This window comes from Prinia subflava, unplaced genomic scaffold, assembly GCF_021018805.1.
Source record: "Prinia subflava isolate CZ2003 ecotype Zambia unplaced genomic scaffold, Cam_Psub_1.2 scaffold_47_NEW, whole genome shotgun sequence".
NCBI classification, from domain to species: domain Eukaryota; kingdom Metazoa; phylum Chordata; class Aves; order Passeriformes; family Cisticolidae; genus Prinia; species Prinia subflava.
In genome coordinates this window covers 852,882-873,976 of record NW_026961001.1, presented here as the reverse complement: position 1 = coordinate 873,976, position 21,095 = coordinate 852,882, and the positions used below count along the sequence as shown (strand labels likewise).

Below are 21,095 nucleotides of genomic sequence, written 5' to 3'. Positions count from 1 at the left end.
GATCCTATGCCGGTCACAGGTCCCTGTGGGGCTTGCGAGCCCCATGTGGGTTGGAGTGGGGCCGGTGCTTGGCACCCCTCCCTTGGCATGGGGGGGGAACGGGGTGCGATGAAGAGCATGGCTTGCAGAGCCACGGGATTGGCCTGCGTCCCGACCATAGGGACTAATGCAGGCAGTGCTGGCGGTGCGGGCAGGGAGGGAACCTCGGGCGGGGCAGAGAGCTGTGCAGAGCCACCCGAAGTCAAGATCAGCCCCGCCCCGTGCCCTGCACCCCCTGCCACGCCCGGCGGCAGTGCTGGGAAGACGGGGTCCAGGACCATGCCCAGAGAGTCCTGCTCATGGCTCAGAAGCCTACAGCAGGCATCGCCCCTCCTGAGTGGAGCGGGGCAGGCTGCCCACCAACCAGGACAATGTCCGGCAGAAAGTCGATCAAAACCCCAACTCTGGTGGCTTGCATCTCCCGCACATGTGCAACTGGCGGCACAGGCAGCAAAGCAGCCGATGCCGGGCCCCCCTCGGCTGAAAGCGGTGGTGGCAGCGAGGTGGGCTCTGCCCCCGCTGCATCCAAGGGATATGTAGTGGAAATGCCGCAATTCAGGCAGAGTCGTTACCAAATCAGAGTCAAGGAGTGGCGGAGGCGGAGCCAGGGGCTCTTCGCAGCCCCTGGGGGCTGGGAAACCATGAAGCGGGGGCAGCTGCGCCCCGCAGTGCCACTCCAGGGTGCAGGGATGGGTGGGACCGGCACTGCCGGCTCCACAGAACTGCCAAGAGCCCGGCGGGGCCCCGCCCACTCGCCAGGGGCGTTGGACTGGCGGGCTAGGAACCCCCCTTCACCCCAGGGAACCAAGATTGTAATCAGGGGTGGAAGCGCCCCCCAGCACAGCATTGTGGGGAGGAGGGGAGGGCTCCGCCATGTTCAAGAAACCAAAATCCACCTCAGCTGCCGGCACAGCGACGTCCGACAGGACATCCCCGCTCTGCTCTAGATAATCACCTGGGGCCGGAGAGGAGCTTTGGGAGCTCTGCCTGTCTGCAGAAGCCTGAGCTAGAGGTGTCCAGGCCCTGCAGAATCGAGTCAAACGGTTTCCACTGTACTAACAAGCGCCACCTCTACACTAAAATCAGCAGCGAACACTTCCATCAAACACTGGCCTAATCGAAACCACACCTCCTTAGAGAATGCATCCTCAGGCGTTGGGAAGAACTCCTGCTCTCGTTGCCAGAAAAACAATTTTTCAAAACCATGTAGGAAACAGATGCTTTCTTCCTCTCCATGAGATCTTTCCAGATATCCAGGACCAAGAAATCCTATGCTGGGACCACAGGGGTCGCCATCATTGCAGGAGCAAGGAAGGGGGAGTAAGAAGTATTAGGACCTCAACCAGCTGTTCCTCACGTGGGGTCACCAACTGACACAGTCAGACATGAAAGAACCACGTGACTCACAGATGTCCCAGCAGGAAAGAAGGGGCAGAACTTTACTTTCTTTCATATTTATACAGTTATGGCACCAGTTGTGGATTGGTGGATTGGATCATGACCCCTCCAACCACACTGTTCAAACAGACAGTCAATCAGTTCTTCTACCCCAAAAAGGGATGTAAACCAAAAAACTACCGTTAGGTAAACAGTGTTATTTTAACATTAAGAAACTGTTAGAAGTGTGAGAATCTTGGCTCCAAAAATGTCAACAACAGAAGCCTAAAAAGTTTCTAAAAGAACAGGGTGACACCAGGCGTCTTTGCAACTGATGTCACCAGGACCACGGATCATCAGGTCTCTGATCGGATCACCAGGAGTCATCAGGATCACCAGGGGTCACTGGGGATCATTCAACGCCGATCCTCCCATGGGGAATGGAGCTGGAGCAGTGCACGGAGCTCTTCCCACCCTTGGGGCACTCACAGGGCTTCCCTTAGTGGTGCCTCCGTTGGTGCTGGGTCAAGTGAGAGCTCTGTGAGAAGCTCTTCCCACACTGGGGACACTCGTAGGGCCTCTCCCCGGTGTGGATGAGCTGGTGGGCAGTGAGGTGTGAGTTCCGCTTGAAGCCCTTCCCGCAGTCGGGGCAGCAGAAGGGCCTCTCCTCCGTGTGAATCCGCTGATGTAGGAGGAGTTTGGAGCTGGCCTGAAACCTTCTCCCACACTTGGAACACTCATAGGGCCTCTCTCCAGTGTGAATCCGCTGATGTACGAGGAGAGTGGAGCTGGTCTGAAACCTCTTCCCGCACTCAGGACACTCATAGGGCCTCTCCCCGGTGTGGATGCGCCGGTGGACAGTGAGGTGTGAGTTGCGATTGAAGCCCTTCCCACACTCAGGGCAGCGGAAGGGCCTCTCCTCTGTATGAATCCGCTGATGTATGAGGAGTCTGGAGCTGGTCTTAAACCTCTTCCCACACTCGGGACACTTGTAGGGCCTCTCCCCGGTGTGGATTCTCTGGTGTTTTCTCAGGTTGGAGCTCCATGCAAAGCTCTTCCCACATTCCAGGCAGGTGTAGTCCCTTTTCCCAGTGTGGATCATCTGGTGCCGGATCAGACTTGAGCTCTGGCTGAAGCTCTTCCCACACTCCCCACACTCGTAGGGCCGTTCCCCAGTGTGGATTCTCTGGTGCCGGATCAGTTCAGAGCACCGCCTGAAACCCTTCCCACATTCCAGGCACTTGTGGGGCTTCTCCCCTCCCCCAGCTCTGAGCTCTGCCTGCATCTCTGGCCGCCCTCCTGGCACAGGGAGGGTCTTTCCTCCTCACATCTCCCTGCGCTGGATTTGCAGCCCCTCCTCGGGCGGGATCTCCGGGGCTTTTCCTTCTCCATCCAAATTCTCCTTGGGAATGAAAAGCCCTGGCTGGGAAAAAAACAAGAGGAGAGCACCTTAGGCTGGAGGTTCCTCCTTACCCAAGTTTCATCTAAGGAAGTCATTGGCACCATGTGCCTGTGAGAACCTCCAAAACAAGATTCAGGCCAAAAGTCCAAACATCAAGACACAAATCAAAAAATCCCCAAATATAAAAACTCAGCCAAAACCTCTTCTAAAATATAAACATTCCGTCCCGTGCAAAAAGCAAAGCACCAACATTTAGTCCAATAAACCTTAGAAACACCAAGATTCACCCCTGTGAAAATCGTGGATCCTCCTCCCTGGTCAACTGCTGCATGTGGTGGGGCAAGTCTCATGGGGCTGGGGGGAGGCTGCAGATACAGGGAGGGGTGGAACCTTGTGGTGCCTTGTGCTGGTTTGAAAGCAAAACCAGTGAGACTCCAAGTCAGAAATACAATTTAATAGAGAGAGAAGAAATAACAAAAAGAATAAAAATAAAATAAGATAAATACAACAGAACAAAGGACTGACAGAGTCAGAATGCAAACCTGACACCCTCTTGGTCAGGGTGTTGGAAGCAGCCCAAAATAAGTCCTCCCAGAGTGACAGATGCGGCTCCATTGAAGTAGAGATGATCCTCAAGAAAAGGTCCAGTTGTCCTCTGGGAATCCAGTGGAAACAGGCCCCCTTGGTGTTTGGGAGTGCTGGTTTTATCTCAGTGGAAAGGCTCTGGCTCCTCCTGCTGGGTGGAGCATCTCACAGTGGAATGAAGTAGTGTTATCAGTCATGTGAGAGGCCTTAAATGGCCCATTCACAGGGGATGTCCCTCAGAGGAGGATGGGTGGAGGAAGAGATAAGAAGGCACTGCCTTATCTGGTGTTATCAATTGTCCCATTAACAGAAGGCATCTGCCCTCTTTCCCCCTTAGAGTCACAAGAGATAAAGAACAATATCTACCAACTGGCTTTAACAGATGAAAATAGAATACACATTTTTGGTTACATTTTTCAACCCAGGACATTATCCACCCCTTATTCTATTATCATCTGTATCATATCCAAATCAATAAACTGTATTTTATATATATGTGTATATATATGTGTGTGTGTGTCTATACATGCACAATGAAACTTTATACACAATTCTCACTTAAGATTAGGTTTCCCTGTGGCACACACCAGGTTTCTCCATCTTTCATCATTACCCACCAAGTATAACCAGGTCCTTGAGCAGAAACAATCTCACGGGTAGGTCTGCCTTTGCCTGAGGTGGGATTAATCCAAACAGTCTTTCCTAACATACCTTCCATGTGAACCACCAGTACTTTATCTCCATCCACTGTGTACAAGGGTTCAGACTGGGCAGGACCACCTCTGTTGATGGATCCTGGGGTGTTCACCATCCAGGCTAAGTTCACTTCCCAATTCTTGAAGGTCCCTCCGCCAAGTGCCTTCAGGGTATTCTTCAGTAGTCCATTGCATCATTCCACTTTCCCGGCAGCTGGTGCATGATAAGGGATGTGATACATCCATTCAATGCCATGTTCTCTGGCCCAGGTGTTTATAAGGCTGTTCTTGGAATGGGTCCCATTGTCTGACTCGATTCTCTCAGGGGTGCCATGTCTCCACAGGACTTGCTTTTCCAGGCCCAGGATGGTGTTCCTGGCAGCAGCATGAGGCACAGGGTAGGTCTCCAACCATCCAGTGGTGGCTTCCACCATGGTCAGGACCTAGCGCTTGCCTTGGGAGGTTTGAGGAAGGGTGATGTAGTCAATTTGCCAGGCTTCCCCATACCTGTACTTAAACCATCATCCACTGTACCATAGAGGCTTCACCCGCTTGGCCTGCTTGATTTCAGTGCAGGTTTCACAGTTGTGGATGACCTGGGAGATGTTGTCCATAGTAAGGTCCACCCCTCAGTCACGGGCCCATTGGTATGTTGCATCTCTTCCCTGATGACCAGAAGCATCATGGGCCCAAAGAGTCAGGAATAATTCTCCCTTGTGCTGCCAGTCTAGATCTACCTGTGATACTTTCACCTTGGCAGCTTTGTCCACCTGCTCGTTGTTGTGATGCTCTTCATTAGCCCAACTCTTGGGTACGTGCACATCCACATGTCAAACCTTCACGCTCAGTTTCTCTACTCGGGCGGTGATGTCCTGCCAAATCTCAGCGGCCCAGATGGGTTTTCCTCTGCGCTGCCAGTTGGCCTTTTTCCAGCGATTCAGCCATCCCCACAGGGCATTCGCTGCCATCCCCACAGGGCATTCGCTACCATCCAGGAGTCGGTGTAGAGATAGAGCCTCGGCCACTTCTCTCGTTCAGCAAGATCCAAAGCCAGCTGGATGGCGTAAGCTCTGCAACCTGACTCAATCCACCTTGTCCCTCAGTAGCTTGCACAACTCGTCATGTGGGGCTCCATACTGCAGATTTCCATTTCCAGTTAGCACTTAGAATTTGACAGGAACCATCAGTGAAGAGGGCATCTCTTCTTTCAGTCTCTGGTACCTCATTATACGGTGGGTCTTCCTCAGAACGTGTCACCTCTTCCTCCTCTTCTTCAGAAGATAATCCAAAAGTCTCACCTTCAGGCCAGTGTTGCCATGAGGTTTTTTCCTGGTTTGCCGAGCATTCATATTAAAGGAGAAATGTGCAGTTTCTCGCGCTCGTGAATGTATACACAGGACCATGTTTTGTAAACACCGCCCTTGTTATGAATTCCTTCTCAAGGAGAAGGGGAAGTTGAATGACAGCCTCTTTGGCCAATGTGGTGGGGAGGTGGGAATTCCATCCTCCAATCCACAGGCCTCATAGGAAATGTATAAAGGTGGGTTTTTTAAATAAACTGGGTCTTCCTGCCCTGCATGCTCGATGAACCCAGATCTGTCCCCGAGTCTCATTTCTGGTTAGGCCCCGCGGTGATAGGCCAGTTTGTTTTAATTTCCAGAATCCCAGGGCAATTCGGGTTTCCAATACAGGCACGCTGTGTAATGAGGGCAATCCATTTGCTTCATGTTGTGTCGGTGGCGTGATGTGTGGAAGGAACCTTTCCCTTGAACATCCACTCCTGTCACAGATGACACGAAAAGAACCACATGAGAACATGCTGGTGAGTGAAGCAGGAAAAGGGATGAGTTTATTTACAAAATTCAACTTTATACATTTCCTATGGGGTCTGTGGATTGGAGGATGGAACTCCACCTCTCAAACCACATTGGTCAAGCCAACTGCCAATCAACTTTCTCCTCCCTCCTAAAAATATGTAAACAATGAAAGACAGTTACCAAAACAAGGCCATTGTTTATAGTACAAGCTGTGAGAAAGTGAAAATTCTGACTAATACGAAGAACATTACAGAAGACTTAGAAAAGTCTTCAAAACCAAGGTGACACACTCCAGCACCGGTAGTAGGGGTGCCAGAAGTAGCTGCATTTCAGTCCTAATCACTTCTGAGGCTGCTTCAGCTCCTTCATAGCCAGCCAAGATTTCCTTCTCTGTGGGAGTGTAGTTGGCTTCAGACCCTCTGTAACTTCGATTCCAGAATCCCAGTGGTCAACCCCGAGTCCTACCAGGCACCTTCTGCCAAAGGCTCCAGGACAGGCCATGGTTCCTGGCTGCAGAGTAGAGCACGTTCTTCACCTCCGGTCCTGTCCTAACTGGGCCAAGGGCTACTGCATGAGCAATCTCCTTCTTGATCTGGGCAAAGGCTTGCTGCTGTTCAGGGCCCCAGTGGAAATCGTTCTTCTTGTGGGTAACCAGGTAGAGAGGGCTCACAATCTGGCTGTACTCAGAAATTTGTATTCTCCAAAAGGAGAATTCACCCAGGAAAGCTTGTGTTTCCTTCTTGTTGCTAGGTGGGGACATGGTGGTGATCTTGTTGATTACCTCTGTTGGGATCTGGCAATGTCCATCTTCCGACTTTACTCCCAGGAACTGGATCTCTTGAGCTGGTCCTTTAACCTTACATTGCTTAATACCAAAACCAACTTTCAGCAGAATCTGGACAATCTTCTCTCCTTTCTCGACTTCCCCTGCCGTGTTCCCCCATACAATGATGTCATCAATGTACTGTAGATGTTCCAGAGCCTCGCCCTTTTGCAGTGCAGTCTGGATCAGTCCATGGCAGATGGTGGGACTGTGCTTCCACCCCTGGGGCAGTCGGTTCCAGGTGTACTGCACGCCCCTCCAGGTGAAGGCAAACTGGGGCCTGCACTCTGCTGCCAAAGGAATGGAGAAGAAGGCATTGGCAATATCAATGGTCACACACCACTTTGCTGCCTTGGATTCCAGCTCGTATTGAACCTCCAGCATGTCCGGCACGGCAGCCCTCAATGGTGGTGTGGCCTCATTCAGACCATGGTAATCCACCATCAGTCTCCATTCTCCACTGGAATTACGCACTGGCCATATAGGGCTGTTGAAAGGTGAACAAGACTTGCTGACCACCCCTTGGCTCTCCATTTTACGAATCATCTCATGGATAGGAATCACAGTGTCTCTGTCAGTGCAGTATTGCCGACAGTGTACAGTTGCTGTGGTGATTGGTACCTGTTATTCTTCAACTCTCAGCAGTCCCACAGCAGAGGGATCATCTGAGAGACCAGGCAAGGTATTCAGCTGTCTGATGTCTTCTCTCTCTACAGAAGCTATTCCAAAAGCCCAACAATATCCTTTTGGGTCTTTGAAATATCCATTTCTGAGACAGTCTATGCCAAGGATGCATGGGGCCTTTGGGCTAGTCACAATGGAGTGTTTTTGCCATTCGTTCCCAGTTAAACTCATTCAGCCTCCAATACAGTCAGCTGCTGGGATCCTCCTGTCACCCCAGAAATAGAAATGGATTCTGTTCCTACATAACTTGATGGCATCAGGGTGCATTGGGAGCCAGTGTCAACCAAAGCCGTGTATTTTTGTGGGTCAGATGTGTCAGGCCATCGGATCCACACAGTCCAATAGATCCGATAGTCCCTTTCCTCTACCTGGCTAGAGGCAGGGCCCCCCTATTCCTGCTCATGCTGCACGTTGCTCTCTTCCTGTAAATATGTTTCTGACGTCCCTTCAAGAGGATCAGTCATATCATCACTCCTGTACTGTCTGGAGTTCTGTGCATGAGAGAGCAGAGCAGTGTTGACTCTAGATGAGCTCCTTGTGGTAGGTGTCCCTCTTTTCAGTTCACGTACCCAGGCTGCTAAGGAGGAGGTGGGTTTTCCAACCCATTTACTCCTCTCTTCTCCATGCTCCTGAAGAAAAGACCAAAGGTTACCTCGTGGAGTGTATCCTCTCTCCCTGGCTGGGGGACACCTGCTTCTAATGGCAGAAACTCTTGTTGGTTCTGGCAAGATGTAGTAAATTTCTTCTTTAAGTTCTTTTTTCAGTTTCTGGTGGCCCTCTTCAATCAAGTTCCTGACTTGCTCAGCTGACAGCCTTGTTTCCACAGACGAGACATGGGTGAGAAAAGGGGCGGTGACAGTGTCCTCGTAAATTCTTAGTTTATTGACCAAGGCGCCCACCCTGTCCTCACCTTCCCTCCATTGCAGTGTTGCCTGATAATGGGACACCATCTCCGGTCCAAGCCGTGCGAGTCTCAGCCACATCTGCGATGTGCACTGGACACCATCTGGGCTTTTTGGGAATCTCTCATCTTTTGAAAAATGATCTCCAGAACAGCCAATTCCCTCAGGCACCGGATACCTTGTTCCATTGTGCTCCATTTTCCTTGGTGCACCTGGAGGTCTTCTTTACAAAGGTATCTGTCCTTCACACTTGTCAGGAGTCGCTGCCAGAGACTGAGAGTTCCTTGGGTTCTCCTGATCTCCTGATCAATGACCACATCCCGGGACAGCGATCCCAGTTGCCTGGCCTCACTTCAATCCAGAAGGGTGTCACTGGCTGCAGTGTCCCAGATGCAGAGCAGCCAGGTCAGGATGGACTTGTTTGTCTGGCAGGTGAATTCTCTCCGCAGGTCACGCAGCTCACCCAGGGACAGAGAGCGAGTGATGATCTCCGGCTCTGTCTCTTCTGCTGGGTGCGAAGGTCCTGCTGCATCCTTGTCAGTCATATGCGGACTGATTTGCTCTTTGATTTCTTCTTCTGAACAGGGGCAACTACTACCGGTTTAGGCTGTTCTGGTTAGGTGACGGTTTGTGTGGGAATGCTGACCGTGCTTTTGGTTCCTTCCTCCTCTGTGGCAGCCTGCGTAGACACGGACACTGTTGCTTTGCGTTTGGTTCTTTTCTCCTCTGTGACAGCAGGTATACACATGGACGCTGTTGCTTTGCTTCTTTTTTCCTCTTCCTCAAGAAGACGCTGCACCACACCATGTAGCGTTTTATTTCTAAACATGTTGCAGGCCGTGCAGAGAAGACAAAGCAGAACCAACAACAACTTTGTTGTCCTTGGCATCCAGAGAGAACTCAATATTTTCAAAAACTGCTGTGTCAGGCCTGAAAGGTTGGAAAAAATCATTCTTTACCCCTCCCCACAGGGGCTGGGTGTGATTGTAGAGGCCCCAGACGTAGCATCCCAGACTAGGACAAGCAAACAAAATTGAGTATATATTCCAAATGACGTTCATTGCCTCGGAGGTTATCATGCAATAAAAAGAATAGACCAATAAAGCAAATTTGATACCATACCCTGGTCTACACAGGAATATTAAGACCAGCAGATACTGCCCCATGTGTGGAAAAATATAGAGAGCTAGGTACAAGATGCATGTAACATGCTGAGTATCATAGAAAACAGGTGTCTCCTTCAAAAAAAAGAAAATTGTAACTCTGACTTTTCTCAGTAGCTCTTGTGCCCCACGTTGGGCACCAAAAAAAATGTACTGGGTTGAAAGTAAAACCAGTGAGACTCCAAGTCAGAAATACAATTTAATAGAGAGAGAAGAAACAAACAACAAAAAGAATAAAAATAAGATAACTACAACAGAACAAAGGACCACTGACAGAGTCAGAATGCAAACCTGACACCCTGTTGGTCAGGGTGTTGGAAGCAGCCCAAAATAAGTCCTCCCAGAGTGACAGATGTGGCTCCATTGAAGTAGAGATGATCCTCAAGAAAAGGTCCAGTTGTCCTCTGGGAATCCAGTGGAAACAGGCCCCCTTGGTGTTTGGGAGTGCTGGTTTTATCTCAGTGGAAAGGCTCTGGCTCCTCCTGCTGGGTGGAGCATCTCACAGTGGAATGAAGTAATGTTATCAGTCATGTGAGAGGCCTTAAATGGCCCATTCACAGGGGATGTCCCTCAGAGGAGGATGGGTGGAGGAAGAGATAAGAAGGCACTGCCTTATCTGGTGTTATCAATTGTCCCATTAACAGAAGGCATCTGCCCTCTTTCCACCCCTAGAGTTACAAGAGATAAAGAACAGTAGTTACCAACCGATTTCAACAGATGAGAACAGAACACATATTTTTGGTTACATTTTTCAACCCAAGACATGCCTCCTCTTCCTTCTCCTCCTCCTCCTGTGTCCCTACTCTTCCTCACACTCCTCCTCCTCCTACTACTCCTCCATCTCCTGCACAATCCCACCTTCTCCTCCCATGCGCATCCTTGACCATTTTGTTCTTCAGCCCTGCTTCTCCTTCCCTTCTCCTCCTGCCCCCAGGCCCAGCACCCACTGCCGCCTCCCTCTTCCCCCAAACCCACAGCATCCCCCCGCAGGGGCAGCCATGGAGCTGGGGCAGCTCGGGCTGGGGCAGCGCTGGGCTCTCGGCCGCTCCCACCCGCACTCGCTCCCCACTGCAAATGGGGATCCCCAGGAAAGGAAGAAGAGCAAAGTGTCTTTACAAACAGATGCTGTCAGTCTGACTGGGGATAGGGACAGCCACTTGTACATAAGGAAGGGACAGAAGAAGCCATCAATGCCACAAAATGTTATTAACTGACCACACAGACTGCTGCTCAGCCAAGGTCCTGCTGAATTCATGAACCTCGAGAAGAACAACGAAGATTGAACAGAGCTGTGAATATCATTGCCATACAAAATGGGGTGCATATTAAGGGGGGTATGTAGTAGGTGGATTGGGAAGTCTGTACCTCTCAAGTACTTCAGCCTATGGGGAAAGGGAGAGGGAGATGCAGCCAGGAAAATTAGGATGAAAAGGAGGCTGCATCCTCCAACATTTGGAGAGACACCATGGGAAATGTCCCATGGCCTCTGCCTTTTCTTAGAAATGAAATTACTTGTACAGGACTCCTCTGTCTCCTCTGTGCACACAAACCTCTGGTGATGTGAATTTTCCACACACCTTGGGGCTCCTCCAGAATTCCTTCCACCCCCCGGGGCGGCCGGCAGGGAGTGGAGCTGAAGGTGCCTCACCCACTTTGGGGGATCGGCTCCCTTGGGTGGCAGCGGCACCGGGGATTGATTGGGGACCCGAGAGTGTCCAGGAGACAGACGAGGGACACATCAGGGGGCTGGGAAGAGTCCCCATGGAGAGAGCACTGAAAATCTCATCAGTGAGGACACTGGCATCTTCAGGGAGGAAACAGGGCAGGGCACCCATGCAGGGTGCAAAAGAGAAAGCCAGGAAGGGCTCCTGGCCAAAGGGATGATGATCCCAAAGATCTCAGAAGGGTCCCTTGGGAGAAGGCTGAGGCAGTTTGCACATTCTCCCAGAGGCCATTAAGGACATGGACACCCGGGGGGGCAATAAGGGAAGTGGAGAAGGGATTTAGACAGCAGGGGATGGATGGTGTTGGTGTGCTGGGAAGCGTTAGGGTGAAGGGGAGTGTGCAGGAAAATGGCCAAGGCAAGAAGCAGCATGAGGAATCTGTGTGGTAAGAAAAAGGATGATGGAAAAGAGGAGGAAGAGAAAAATACTGAGGACTGCGACAGCTTTTAGCAGAGTTTAATGCTCAAAATTTTGCAGCTGATGCAGATCCTTTGTATTCTCTTTTCCAGGACAGGAAAACAAGGAGGTCAGGACAAGCACTGGCTCTGCGATATGGGCAGGGCTGGGCAGGGGGAGCACAGGGACCAGCAGGAAGGAACAGCTGGGAAATGGGCATTATTCCTGCAAGGATCGAGAGTATGTTTGAAGGATTTGGTTTGGGTCACTGCAGAAAGGAATGGCTCTGCAGAAAGCTCAGCAGCTGTCACACGATGAGCACCCACAGGCACTCAGGGGGGCTGCACGAGGGGCACAAGAAGCCCCTGCAGCACTTGGGCACAAAGGCACAGCAGGGGAATGCAAGAAGGGAGGAGGAAAAGGCCAAGCTGAAGGCAAAGGCCATGGCACAGTTTCTACAGCCCCCAGGGATGAACCCCAGGGCCCAAGGGGGCCCCAGCACCCAGGGGACAGGCTCGGCCACAAGCACCTGGCACAGGCATTGCCCTCCTCGGCAGGGGAGAGCCCACCCAAACAGCCCCTGGCAAGGAAGCAGCTTCCATCTGCAGGCCACAAGGACACTGCAAGCACACACAGCAGCACCCTCAGCACCAGCAAGGCCAGCCCTGCATGCACAGGCATTGGCAGGGCTGGCACAGCTCCCATCACACCAGGGACCCACCACACTGCAGCCCTGCAGAACATCCAGGGGGGCTCTGGATCCACAGGAGGCCTTTCCTCACAGACACAGGGGCCTCTCCAGCCACTCTGGATCTTAGACCTAAGGGGGAAAATGCCAAAAATGGCTTTGTTTATTCAGGGGATAAGTGGGAAAGATGAATGGCTGTGTTTTACTCTACCTCTATTAGCTGATGTGGGGGATGGGTTTGAAATGCATGAATTTTTATTTGCTCCTAACTGGGATTGTAATTTACTGGGAAGGGATTGGATGGCTAAATTGGGAATGCAAATAAAGATTGTAAAAGGTGATACAGAGGCCAGTTCTGTGGCACCTTTGTGTCAAATGTCTGGCAATGCCTAGGCTGAAGTGAACCCCCAAGTGTGGGCAGCCCCAGGGAAAGAGGGAAAATTCCATACCCAGCCTCTCCAAAGGACTCTCAAGCAACCAGGACAAGTGGTGTTGAAAAGCAATTCCCTATTGCAGGGGAGGGAAGGAAGGGCTCACAGCCTGTTCTTGAGCCCCTCTTAAAGGCAGGGCTTTTGCAGCCAGGGATCCCCCCCTACAGCGCTCCTGTGCTGCCAATCAAGGAACCAGTTGGAATCCAGAGAATGGGGCAGGACCTAAGAAGAAGAAATTAGATTATTAAACCCAGGCACCCAACAGTCTCAGATCCTTCCACCACCTGGAACCAGGTTCCCTCCTCACACTGCTGCCATTCAGTGCTTGATGGAAAAGATGCTTTCTGGGGATGCCCACTTACAGTACCACAGTATCACAAGGTTGGAAGAGACCTTCAAGATCATCGAGTCCAACCTGTTCCCTGACCTCGACTAAACCATGGCACTGAGTGCCACATCCGATCTTTTTTTAAACACATCCAGGGATGGTGACTCCACCACCTCCCCAGGCAGACAATTCCAGTACTTAATCACTCTTTCCGTGAAAAACTTTTTCCTAATGTCCAACCTGTATTTCCCTTGACGCAGCTTAAGGCTGTGTCCTCTCGTTCTGTCAGCTGCTGCCTGGTGAAAGAGACCAACCCCCACCTGACTACAGCTACCTTTCAGGAAGTTGTAGAGAGTGATAAGGTCACCTCTGAGTCTCCTTTTTTCCAGGCTAAACAACCCCAGCTCTCTCAGCCGTTCCTCACAGGGCTTGTGTTCCAAGCCCCTCACCAGCCTTGTTGCCTTCTCTGGACGCGCTCAAGCGTCTCAACGTCCATCCTAAACTGAGGGGCCAGAACTGGACACAGCACTCGAGGTGTGGCCTCACCAGTTCCGAGTACAGAGGGAGTATGACCTCTCTGCTCCTGCTGGCTACGCTATTCCTGATATAGGCCAGCATGCCATTGGCCTTCTTGGCCATCAGGGCACACTGCTGGCTCCTGTTCAGCCGGCTGTCGACCAGCACCCCCAGGTCCCTTTCTGCCTGGGCACTGTCCAGCCACACCATGCCCAGCCTGTAACGTTGCAGGGGGTTCTTGTGGCCAAAATGCAGTACCCGGCACTTGGACTTATTAAACTTCATCCTATTGGACTCTGCCCATCCATCCAACCACTTCAGGATTGAATTCAACCATTCCAGAGGTTGTCTCTGCTCTCTGCAGAGCCATCCTACCTTCCAGTAGATCCACACATGCTCCCAACTTAGTGTCATCGGCAAGTTTACTAATGAAAGACTCAACCCCCTCATCCATGTCATCAATAAAAATATTAAACAGAACTGGCCCCAGCACAGAGCCCTGAGGTACACCACTGCTGACTGGCCACCAGCTGGATGCAGCACCATCACCACCACTCTCTGGGCCCGGCCATGCAGCCAGTTCCTAACCCAGCACAGAGTGCTCCTGTCCAAGTCATGGGCTGCCAGCTGTTCCAGGAGTGTGCTGTGGGAGACCGGGTCAAAAGGCCCTGCTGAAATTCAAATAGACAACATCCACAGCCCTTCCTGCGTCCACCAGGTGGGTCACCTGGTCATAAAAGGAGCCCAGGTTGGTCAAACACGACCTACCCCTCCTAAACCCATGCTGGCTGGGTCTGATACCCTGGCCATCCTGTAAATGCTGCATGATGACACTCAGTATAAATTGCTCCATTATCTTGCCAGGTACTGAGGTCAGGCTGACCGGTCTATAATTACCAGGATCCTGCTTCCTACCTTTTTTGTGAATGGGAGTCACATTGGCCAGCTTCCAGTCCTCTGGAACCTCACCAGTGAGCCAGGACGGTTGGTAAATGATGGACAGTGGCTTCACAAGCTCATCTGCCAGCTCCCTCATCATCCTGGGATGGATCCCATCTGGTCCCATAGATCTATGAATATCCAAGCATCTCAGCAGTTCTCTGACTGCCTCCTCTTGGATAATGGGGGCATCATTCTGTTCCCTGGCACCATCAACCATCCCAGTATTACAGCTGTCCTGGGAGCAAGCCGTCTTCTCATTAAAGACTGAGGCAAAGAAGGTGTTAAGCACTTCTGCCTTCTCCTCATCTACAGTTATTAAGTTCCCTCCCTCATCCAGTAAAGAACAAAGGTTGGTCTTACCCTTCCTTTTACCATTAATATATTTGTAAAAGCATTTTTATTATCCGTTACAGAAGTTGCCCTTTTAAGTTCAAACTGAGCTTTAGCCTCCCTAATTTTTTTCCTGCATGCTCTAGCAGCCCCCTTAAATACTTCATGAGAGACCTGCCCCTCCTTCCAAAGATGATACATCCTCCTTTTATTCCTAAGTCCCTTCAAAACCTCCTTGTCCACCCAAGCTGGGTGTTTACCTCGTCGACTTATTTTTCAGCACGCAGGGACAGTCAAGATCTCTGTTTTGAAGCACGCCCATCTTTCCTGAACTCCTTTGTTTTTAAAGGCTGCTTCCCAAGGAACTCCCTGAATAAGTCTCTTAAGTAGGCCAAAATCTGCCCTCTGGAAGTCCAATGTAGGAGCCTTATTGGTGTTCCTCCTCATTTCACCAAATATTGAGAACCCTATAGTTTCATGATCACTCTGCCCCAAGTGGCCTCCAACCACCACATCTCCCACCAGCCCTTCTCTATTTGAAAACAGCAGGTCTAACATAGTCCCTCCCCTGGTGGGCCTATCCACCAGCTGCAACAAAAAGTTGTCCTCCACACACTCTAAAAACTTCCTGGACTGCCTCTTTTCTGCTGTATGAAGTTCCCAGCAGATGTCTGGTAGGTTGAAGTCACCTACAAGAACAATGGCTGATGATCTTGAAACAGTTTCCAGCTGCTTATAGAATAAGTTGTCCACCTCCTCTTCCTGGCTGGGTGGACAATTACAGACTCCCAGTAGGATATCAGCCTTGTTGGCCTTTCCAATAATTCTTATCCATAGGCATTCAACTCCATCATTATTAGTTTCAATACCTATGGTTTCAAAAGCCTCCTTAATATAAAGGGCCACCCCTCCACCTCTTCTCCCCTTCCTGTCTCTTCTGAAGAGCTTGTAGCCATCCAGTGCAGTGCTCCAGCCATGTGAGTCATCCCACCACAGCTCTGTGATGGCGACTACATCATAGCACTACTGCTGCACCACGGCCTCCAGCTCTCCTTGTTTGCTCCCACGCTGCGTGCATTAGTGTACATGCACCTCAGCTGAGCTACTGATTTCTCTCCCAACTCAGGTTTGTCACCCTTGGGCCTGCTTCCAGACAGCCCAGGTACATCCCCCTCCCCCTTCAGACCTAGTTTAAAGCCCTCTCAACAAGATCTGTCAATTCATGAGCCAAAAACCTGCTGGCCTTAACAGAGAGATATATCCCACCTGGTTCCAGTAGAGCAGGTGCCATATAAGATGCCCCATGATCAAAGAATTCGGATTTTTCCAATGACACCAACCCTTGAGCCACTCGTTACTGATGTGAGTTCTCCTATTTCTTCCATCATTTTTCTCTGACACCAAAGGGACTGAGCAGAACACTACCTGTGCCCCTGTCCTATCAAGCACTTGACCCAGTGCCCTGAAGTTCCTTTTAATCGCCCTGACACTCCTCTTTTCAATCTCATCACTGCCAGCCAGGAGTACCAGCAGTGGGTAATAATCAGAGGGCTGAATCAGCCCAGGGAGTCTCTCAGTGATATCTCATACCCGGGCCCCAGGGAGGCAGCAGACCTCCCTGTGGGATGGGTCAGGACAACATATGGGGCCCTCTGTACCCCTCAGAAGGGAGTCACCCACTACGACTACCCTTCTTTTCTTCTTGATGGTAGAGGTGGTGATCTGTCTTACAGGTGAGTCATAATTGGTAGAAAATTTTCTTCTGAATCATCTGGCTGTCTCTCTAGATCCAGGACCTCATACCTATTCTGAAGTGGCACCTGGTTAGGGGATGGGGGTCTGCAGGAGTTTCTATTATTACCTCCCCGTGCAGGGACCCATTTCCACTCTCCTTCATCCTCCAGATGCCCAACTACTGCCTGGGAGTGAGAGGCATATGACTCCTCTGGCTGCTGGTGGGCCTCCCTTAAAGATGTAAGGGCTGAACTCCACCAGTCTATTTCCCTTTCACTATCCCTGATACTCCTTCACCTTTCAACTTCCTCTTTAAGCTCCGCCACCAGCAAAAGGAGGTCATTCACCTGTTCACACTGTAGGCAGGCCCTGTCCATAAAAATCCCAGAAGCCACTGATAAGCTCAAACACTCCAGGCAGGAATGTGTCTGCACAGACACATCCTTTTTGGAGGGCTCCACCTGGTCATGTACATTTACACAGGATGGTGAACAGGATTTGGCCTTGGAGTGGGAACAAGAGGAAGAAGGGAAAATGGGAGAGACATGGACGGTCCCTCTGCAGGGATGCACGGAAGCACCAGCCTTAATGGGGCAAGCCTTGCAGGAAATATCAAAAGAATTCACCTCACCCCCCTGGAATTGGGTTAATGCAGGATGTGGATGATTTGCTTCAGTTAGGAGGACAAGAAGAAGTGGTAGAAGAAGCCTCTGTGAAATGGCTCCATTTTCAGGCTAAAAAGCATTTCTGAGTATTTGAAAACAAACCAGCAAATGGTGGAGAAAAAGGTGAAATATTTGGGATGTATTTTGACTGAAGGTTTGTGGTGGTTTGACCCAGAGAGGATCCAGGGAATCTCAGAAGTAACGTTACCTGGGACTAAAAACGGAGCTGTGACAATTCTGAGGATTAATAGGGAATTCCTAGAGTGAGACACTAATTTTGAAGATTTGAGAAAAGCTAAGTAATAGTTAACAACAGATATTGCTGATTTAGCTGAAATGAATAGATAAACTTTGCTGAAATCAGTTAAAAGTTAGAGGATGGTTAAAAGAAACTGGATTTAAGATAAGGTACCCTGGATCTAGTAATTAATTGCTTGTCAACTTTGTGTACTCAAGAAGACCCCAGGAACACAAGACAATTGCAAACGTCCTGTTTCCAGAAACCCATTGAAATAGTCCTGGAAAACAGGAAACAAGGATTAATCAATCACATCTGCAGTGAAAAGGCTGAAAGTTTAGAACGAGGAAGACTCATTTTACTTCCTCCTTTTGGTGACCACTGCTCACAAAAAGGACCACTGACCCATTTCAGGGAACAAACTCCGCATGCTTAATAGCCTTGTTGTCAATTAGCACACAAAGTGGAGAAGAGGAAATGACAGGGGTATGAATATGCATTTGTATTTTGTGTTTTCAACATTTTTGTAAATAAAAGGCTCAGTAATTATCTGTGATCTTTGCAGTGCACATTAGGGAGCTATCACAGGCTGTCCCAATAAACATACACTTTCTAACTTTAACTGTTAGAGAGTTCTTGCCCGTCACAGTTGGATAATGATATTAGATCAAAATTCATATTTTAATAAATCACATGCACCACACCTTGCTGAGTGCAGCTCATTCAGCAGCTGAGCAAGGGGATGCAGGTGGCAGCCAGGCCTCCTGAGCCACCAACGCCTACAAAAGGACACGGAATGAGGGCACCGAGAACAATCCCAAAAACAAAGAGCACCCAGGAAGGAAAAACAGAGTCAATGAGGGAATCTGCTTGGAGATAGGGCCAGGGACTTTGAGATAAGGAAGGAACGGGAGAAAACATCCGTTTCAGAAAATGTTACTAATTGACACGGACTGCTGTTCAGACAAGGTCCTGCGAAATTCCTGAACATGGAGAAGAAGAACAAAGACAAAACAGAGCCATGAATATCGGATGTTAGACAAGAGGGAGATGCAGATTAACGAGGACATGCAGGAGGAGGATCGGGAAGTCTGAACTTTCCAAGGACCTTCGCCACTGGGCATAGGGACAGGGAGATGCAGAAGGGAACATTCGGATCAAAAGGAGGCTGCGTACTCCAACAATTGCAGAGACCCCCCATGGAAAATGCCGCATGGCCTCTCCCTTTGTTCAGCAATAAAGTCACTTTGACAGGACTCCTCCGTCTCCTTTGGCCACACAAACCTCTGGCGACGGGAATTTTCCCGCCCGCTCCCGCCCACAGCGCAGCCACCTCCGTCCTACCCACACGAACCGGGACGAGGCAGCGCCGCTCCGGGCCCGGCTCCTGCCCAGGCCCCGGCGGGAAGGAGAGCGCGGGCAGCCGCTCCCGCAGCGCCCTCAGGCCACGGCCAACACGGCGCCCACACGGCACAAGGAAGCCGCCACAGCCCCCTGCCGCCCCCTCCGCCCGCAGCCATGGCCCAGCCCCGCCAGAAGCCAGCGCGGCTCCCACCTGCGCTGGGGCCGCCTCCGAGCTCCGCCGCCGCCTCACCGGGCTCCGGCCGCTGCCGCCGCTCCCGGGCCCGCACACGCGCTCCGCCAATGGCGCCTCTGCTGCCACACGGCCCACCGGGGGGCGGGCCCGGCCCCGGCCTGCTCCCCGCTCTGCCCAATCAGCGCCGCACAACCACGACTGACGCCACAATCAGCCAATCGCACACAGCCAGCCCCGGGCTCTGGGAGCGTGGGAAAAGGCGGGGCCCCCGGAGGGACGGGCAATGGGGGCGTGGCCTGGGAGTGGCGGGAAGGGGACCGCGGGAAGGGGCGTCATGAATGGGGGGCGTGGGAAAGGGGCGGGGCCTGAAGGAAAGGACAGGAGCGAAGGGTAGGAGTAAAAACCGATACGGATCAGTATGGACCAGTACGGACCAGTATGGAACAATATGGGACAATATAGACCAGTATGGACCAGTGCAGACTAGTATGGACCAGTATGGACCAATACAGACCAGTCTGGATAAGCTGGGCTCTGGGCCAGGCACAGCCTAGCTATGGGGTGATTGTGCTGTCTGCGGCTGTGCGTGAGTAAAAACCAGTATAGACTAGTATGGACCAGTTTGGACCATTATGAACCAGTACAGACCACTATAAAGCAGTATGGACTGGTATGGAGCAGTATAGACCAGTACAGACCAGTATAGAGCAGTGGGGACCAGTTCACACCTGTTCAGATCAGTACTAGTTTCTACAGACAAGGAGGGTCTTGCCCCTGCCCTGACCAGTATAGATTAGCTCTGACCAGTATGGACCAGTATGAACCAGTACAGACCAGTTCAGACCAGTATGGAGCCTTACAGACCAATTCAGCCCTTCCCCTGCCTGAGATGGGGACAATGGGATAGAAATGGTCACACTGGGGTGGTGAAACCTGTTGGAGTGCAGGACATCCCTCTGGCCGCCCTGGAGGGTTTGGAGACCAGACAGGGGGGTCTGGATCTGTACAAGGGGGTCAGCCAGCCTCACACAGAGCCCAGGAGGACACTGCCTCTGATCCCTGGCTATGGCAGTGAATGCCCACGTTGTATGAAGAATCACAAGCTTAGAGAATTCAAAATAAGTAGTAGCTAGTTTATCACAGAGTGTAAATGTAGAGTTTAGGATTTTTAGTATATGGGTTTGAATAGGCAAGATGGAGGAATTGAGGAGTGGTCCTGTCCTCCTTCTCTTGTTCTTTTCCCCCATTTTCTGCTGAGTTGGATCACAAGGATTGGTTTAGAGTAGAAATGACATGTTAACATGGGTAGTAAGTATTGGTAAGATTCTGTAAATACAAAGTTCATTGTGGATGGTGGTTGGACCAGGGAAACGGTACAAAAGGTCCAGGACCCTCTGACCTGCCCCAGTCCGCCACATGTCCTACTCTGCTGGGGATGCCTGGCAGAGCTGAGAAAGAACTGAGATAATGAAAGAATAAACAACCTTGGGAACATGCACTGGTAGACTCTGTTTGTCTTCTCTGGGTCTGGTGTGAGACCTTTTGGGCAAGAGAAGCTCGAAAGCCTCATTACCTTGAGGAACAGCAGCCTCGAGGAGAATCTCAGGGAACAGCAACCCTGGGAACACCGGGGCAGCCCTGGTGGCACTGGACTGGAATTTGTGGCACTGGGCTGGTGACCCTGGGCTGGAACTGGTGGCACTGGACTGTAACTGGTGGCATTGGGCTGGGACTGGTGGCACTGAGATGGTGACACTGGTCTGCAATTGGTGGCACTGGGCTGGTGGAACTGGACTGGAACTGGTGGCACTGGGCTGGTGAAGCGGGGCTGGAACTGGTGACGCTGGGCTGGTGGCACAGGACTGGTAGCACTGGGCTGGAACTGGTGGCACTGGGATGGTGACACTGGTCTGCAATTGGTGGCACTGGGCTGGTGACCCTGGGCTGGAACTGGTGGCACTGGACTGGAACTGATGGCCTTGGGCTGGGACTGGTGGCACTGGGATGGTGACACTGGTCTGCAATTGGTGACACTGGGCTGGTGGAACTGGGCTGGAACTGGTGGCACTGGGCTGGTGG

General features: G+C 51.2%; 1 protein-coding gene across 4 annotated transcripts; it reads right to left on the bottom strand.

The window, feature by feature from the left end:
- Positions 1-55: 55 nt before the first annotated feature.
- On the bottom strand, positions 56-19,168 carry LOC134565402 (zinc finger protein 239-like). 4 transcript variants are annotated; one of them, XM_063424977.1, is made up of 2 exons: positions 19,035-19,163; positions 56-2,839 (listed from the first exon to the last, which is right to left on the bottom strand). In XM_063424977.1, the coding sequence occupies exon 2, from the start codon at positions 2,699-2,701 to the stop codon at positions 1,916-1,918; it is 786 nt and encodes a 261-aa protein (XP_063281047.1). In that variant the 5' UTR covers positions 2,702-2,839; positions 19,035-19,163; the 3' UTR covers positions 56-1,915. The 4 variants fall into 4 exon arrangements, 1 of the variants encoding a protein (XP_063281047.1); XR_010083896.1 differs by lacking the exon at positions 56-2,839 and adding an exon at positions 11,761-12,427; XR_010083897.1 differs by lacking the exon at positions 56-2,839 and adding an exon at positions 12,438-12,948 and having other exon boundaries at positions 19,035-19,168.
- Positions 19,169-21,095: the final 1,927 nt, after the last annotated feature.

Bases quoted from the DNA above. Each gene is read 5' to 3' on its own strand.
- LOC134565402 (XM_063424977.1), bottom strand. From the start codon at position 2,701: ATGCAGGCAGAGCTCAGAGCTGGGGGAGGGGAGAAGCCCCACAAGTGC.